Source organism: Sinocyclocheilus rhinocerous, unplaced genomic scaffold (assembly GCF_001515625.1).
Source record: "Sinocyclocheilus rhinocerous isolate Xijiao unplaced genomic scaffold, SAMN03320098_v1.1 scaffold714, whole genome shotgun sequence".
Classification (NCBI taxonomy): Eukaryota; Metazoa; Chordata; class Actinopteri; order Cypriniformes; family Cyprinidae; genus Sinocyclocheilus; species Sinocyclocheilus rhinocerous.
The window spans coordinates 1,811,007-1,815,937 of NW_015646165.1; the positions used below are offsets into that span (position 1 = coordinate 1,811,007).

General features: G+C 37.0%; 1 protein-coding gene across 1 annotated transcript in view; it reads right to left on the minus strand.

The window, feature by feature from the left end:
• Positions 1–120: 120 nt before the first annotated feature.
• Positions 121–4,931, minus strand: part of LOC107707034 (MICOS complex subunit mic25a) — a 72,989-nt gene continuing 68,178 nt past the window's right edge. Inside the window, exon 9 of the mRNA XM_016510909.1 lies at positions 121–436. Within this exon, the coding sequence (XP_016366395.1) occupies positions 413–436 (24 nt within the window). The 3' untranslated portion in view covers positions 121–412. The remainder of the gene's footprint in view (positions 437–4,931) is intronic.

The window sequence follows — 4,931 nt, forward strand, 5'->3', positions numbered from 1 at the left end:
GCGATATGTCAAAATGCGCATAAAAACAGGGTGATGGAAACATAGCTACTGTCAAAATGGACCTCGAGTTGACCATCTTTGATAAAGGGCAACAAAAGACAGGCAGGACCAGCTTTGGGCAGTTATCCGTTTATGTAGATATGCTTTTGCCAAAATACAATGCATAAATAAAATCCCAACAAATAAAAGTATCAGGATTTCCTGAGTGTATTCTTATAAAAATCAAGCCTTGCATGTCTGTGATCCCATTCTCAGCACTGTTACAGATAATGGAATACTCATAGTGGCCTGTAATATGCAGCTTGTTCAGTACACTGGAGTGCGACTCGGAGTCCTGGGATCAGATGGTAATTGGATGGAGAGGCTAAAGATGAAGCGGCCCGTGAAACCCAACACACAGATGAATGCCTCTCTATCCATGATTCACCAACAGATTCTGTTCAGAAAGGGAGAGAATAACAAAAAAGGGAGGAAGACGATAAAGATATTTTATAATCAAGTGTACAATTTGATACAACTACAATAATACAATGAATAAATTCAATATTACAATGCATAATTATAAAAAATAAAAAAAATAAATAAAAAAAAATTCATTAATTATTGTAATTATTGAAGTCCAATATAGACTTTCTTTTTATTCTTTTTTTTATTGTATTTATTCTGGTGCAGGCATGACAAACATAATATACTCCAGAAAATTAAGGTTTGCCTTAGGTAAAATGTTAGATAAAACTTTGAATTTATTTTTTATTGTACAATAGTGTGTGTGTGAAAAAATAAAACTATATATATATGTGTGTGTATATGTATATATGTATGTATGTATTTTGGTGCAGGCATGAGAGTATTCATCAGAATATTAAGGTTTGCCAGTTCAGTTTATTCATCCTTTAGGAAATTTGGTTTGCACAGATGTCACACATCACATTAACACAGTCTCACACATAAACATTCAAAAACAAAAAAAAATTAAAATGCCAAATGCATACTTGACAAATTAGACCAAACACATACATACATACAGTGTATGTGTGTGTGTGTGTGTGTGTGTGTGTGTGTATTATGCCATCACTGCCTGTGGGATTGGGGCCCACATGAGTTAGGGGGTGGACTACATCGTATAGATAATCATCACCCACTAAAGGTCAGGGCCCTTAATTCCAGTCATTCGGATGTGCTCCATACATTACAGCGGGTGTGTGCCAGAGAGGAGGGCAGGAGGAGATGGAGGGAGGACAGGGCATGAGAAGAGGAAGGAGATGAAGAGAGAAACAAAGAGAATCAGGAGAAAGGGAGGACATTGCAATGTCATCACCCAGATTCAAAGCAACCCACATAACTATTATTTCTGAATGCTGGCCTTGACCTCCGAAGCTCCTCGGCATACATGCAGACAAAGTGAAGATGAAGGGTGGAAGTTAATTAACGCAACCTGTCAGCAACACCAAGGGCCAGTTTAACCTCGGAGGATTTATGTTTTTCAACCCAGAGGTACAAATCAGCCTGGGTCAGGAAATCTGCAGCATTGATACCAATTACTGTGCATGACCCTCGAAGAGACTCAAACAAATATAAAATTGGCTTTCTGAGCGGGTTAAGGGTTTTAGTAAAAAAAGAGATCATGAAAAAAGATGTAGCCTACACATGAATAGGTGTTTCTTCAAGTATGGACACTTTTGCCACTGTGGAATTTTGGAAAATTAACTCGCTTTCACCACAATCTCACAAGTTTAACTTGTCTACCAACAAAGTCCAACACTAGACACATGTCATGAAGTCATGAAAATTTGTACCACAATGTCATTTCCATCACATCTAAAAATTATGCATATGACATTTCAAATATTTTTAAAATAAAATGGCAACTTGCTAAAGTTTTAATGTAATAGCTAATATTTTATGTATCCTAAACACAGTTAAATATTTATATTTTTTTAAAATGAGTTTCAATAAAAAATATTAAAAAATACGTTCACAAATTATATTTACCTTGATTTTTCTTTTTCTTTACAAATCACATCTAAAATTAGTGACACTGTTCTTTCCTTAGTAATCAAGTACACTAACCTTTGAAAAAATGAATGGTTTTAGTGGCAAAATGGTTGGTTGTCATGGAAAAGACGAACCAACTGAAGTTGTAATTGATGTGGTTTATGATTATTTTACTGTTTAAAGTGAAAAAAAAAAATCATATTAGACGTTTTACAATTTTAAATGAAACAATATTTTAGGATAAAATAATAAAACATACATTAAAGAAATGAAACGTAGAAAAAAATAAATGAAGGTATGGTAAAATGCTTCCAAGATGTTTTAATATGACCTTTGAGTAACAAAAGTGAAAAAAATCATATTAGACGTTTTACAATTTTAAATGAAACAATATTTTAGGATAAAATAATAAAACATACATTAAAGAAATGAAACGTAGAAAAAAATAAATGAAGGTATGGTAAAATGCTTCCAAGATGTTTTAATTAATATTTTGAGTAACAAAAAGAAAAAAGTTGGGGGGGGGGGGAAATAGTTCAACCCCTAGGACATAAAAACCCTCAAATACAGGCTACATAAAGGAGGAGAGATACTTTTAATTCACTAAAGCACATTCTCTATAAGTAACACAATCTATAACTGAGTATCACAAAGAAACTGCACAGCGGTCGCCTTCCACAGCTTTTGCACAAGGCCACTGTCAGCTCAGCAGGCTTGTATATGCTTCAGTCCCTTATCGATTGAACTGTCTTTCCCTGTGGTCGAAAGCAGCCAAATCCAGTGTTTGTGCAGAGAATCAAATTCTGATAACCCTCCTGAGGACCTCCTGGATCAAAACAGGGAACTAACTGGTGGTGGAGGGGAGGCTGAACTAAGATGTTGGGATATAGAGATAATTACAATAGGCCCAACACTGAGACCTGAGGAACGCCAACAGCACCGACTCTGCCAGTGTGCTGTATTGACCTGTGGTTGATGTCGGTGTGGTGAGGAATGGGAGTCATAAAAAAAGGTTGAGAGCTGAGAAACGTATAACACAAATAAGACAGCTGATAGATCAATATCACAGCTGTGACGGATTCCTCACAATGTACAATGCATGAAGGACAAATGCTGGCAAGAAAGAAAGAGTGTGTGAGTGTTAATGAGTCAAGAGTTACAGAGCAAGATTGATTTTATTTGTGTGAAGAACAAGAAAAAATGTGTGTGTGTGTGTGTGTATGTATATATATACAGGTGCATCTCAATAAATTAGAATGTCGTGGAAAAGTTCATTTATTTCAGTAATTCAACTCAAATTGTGAAACTCGTGTATTAAATAAATTCAATGCACACAGACTGAAGTAGTTTAAGTCTTTGGTTCTTTTAATTGTGATGATTTTGGCTCACATTTAACAAAAACCCACCAACAAATTAGAATACTTCATAAGACCAATAAAAAAAAAACATTTTTAGTGAATTGTTGGCCTTCTGGAAAATATGTTCATTTACTGTACATGTACTCAATACATGGTAGGGGTTCCTTTTGCTTTAATTACTGCCTCAATTCAGCGTGGCATGGAGGTGATCAGTTTGTAGCACTGCTGAGGTGGTATGGAAGCCCACGTTTCTTTGACAGTGGCCTTCAGCTCATCTGCATTTTTTGGTCTCTTGTTTCTCATTTTCCTCTTGACAATACCCCATAGATTCTCTATGGGGTTCAGGTCTGGTGAGTTTGCTGGCCAGTCAAGCACACCAACACCATGGTCATTTAACCAACTTTTGGTGCTTTTGGCAGTGTGGGCAGGTACCAAATCCTGCTGGAAAATGAAATCAGCATCTTCAAAAAACTGGTCAGCAGAAGGAAGCATGAAGTGCTCCAAAACTTCTTGGTAAACGGGTGCAGTGACGTTGGTTTTCAAAAAACACAATGGACCAACACCAGCAGATGACATTGCACCCCAAATCATCACAGACTGTGGAAACTTAACACTGGACTTCAAGCAACTTGGGCTATGAGCTTCTCCACCCTTCCTCCAGACTCTAGGACCTTGGTTTCCAAATGAAATACAAAACTTGCTCTCATCTGAAAAAAGGACTTTGGACCACTGGGCAACAGTCCAGTTCTTCTTCTCCTTAGCCCAGGTAAGACGCCTCTGACATTGTCTGTGGTTCAGGAGTGGCTTAACAAGAGGAATACGACAACTGTAGCCAAATTCCTTGACACGTCTGTGTGTGGTGGCTCTTGATGCCTTGACCCCAGCCTCAGTCCATTCCTTGTGAAGTTCACTCAAATTCTTGAATCGATTTTGCTTGACAATCCTCATAAGGCTGCGGTTCTCTCGGTTGGTTGTGCATCTTTTTCTTCCACACCTTTTCCTTCCACTCAACTTTCTGTTAACATACTTGGATACAGCACTCTGTGAACAGCCAGCTTCTTTGACAATGAATGTTTGTGGCTTACCCTCCTTGTGAAGGGTGTCAATGATTGTCTTCTGGACAACTGTCAGATCAGCAGTCTTCCCCATGATTGTGTAGCCTAGTGAACCAAACTGAGAGACCATTTTGAAGGCTCAGGAAACCTTTGCAGGTGTTTTGAGTTGATTAGCTGATTGGCATGTCACCATATTCTAATTAGTTGAGATAGTGAATTGGTGGGTTTTTGTTAAATGTGAACCAAAATCATCACAATTAAAAGAACCAAAGACTTAAACTACTTCAATCTGTGTGCATTGAATTTATTTAATACACAAGTTTCACAATTTGAGTTGAATTACTGAAATAAATAAACTTTTCCACGACATTCTAATTTATTGAGATGCACCTATATATGCACTATATTCAAATGCACTAATTCCCAGCCTCAACCCATTCAGAAGTACCAGTACTTACATAGATACCTATACATAGTAGCCAGAAAGAAATGCTAATTTTAAAGAAAAACGTCAGACGTACTT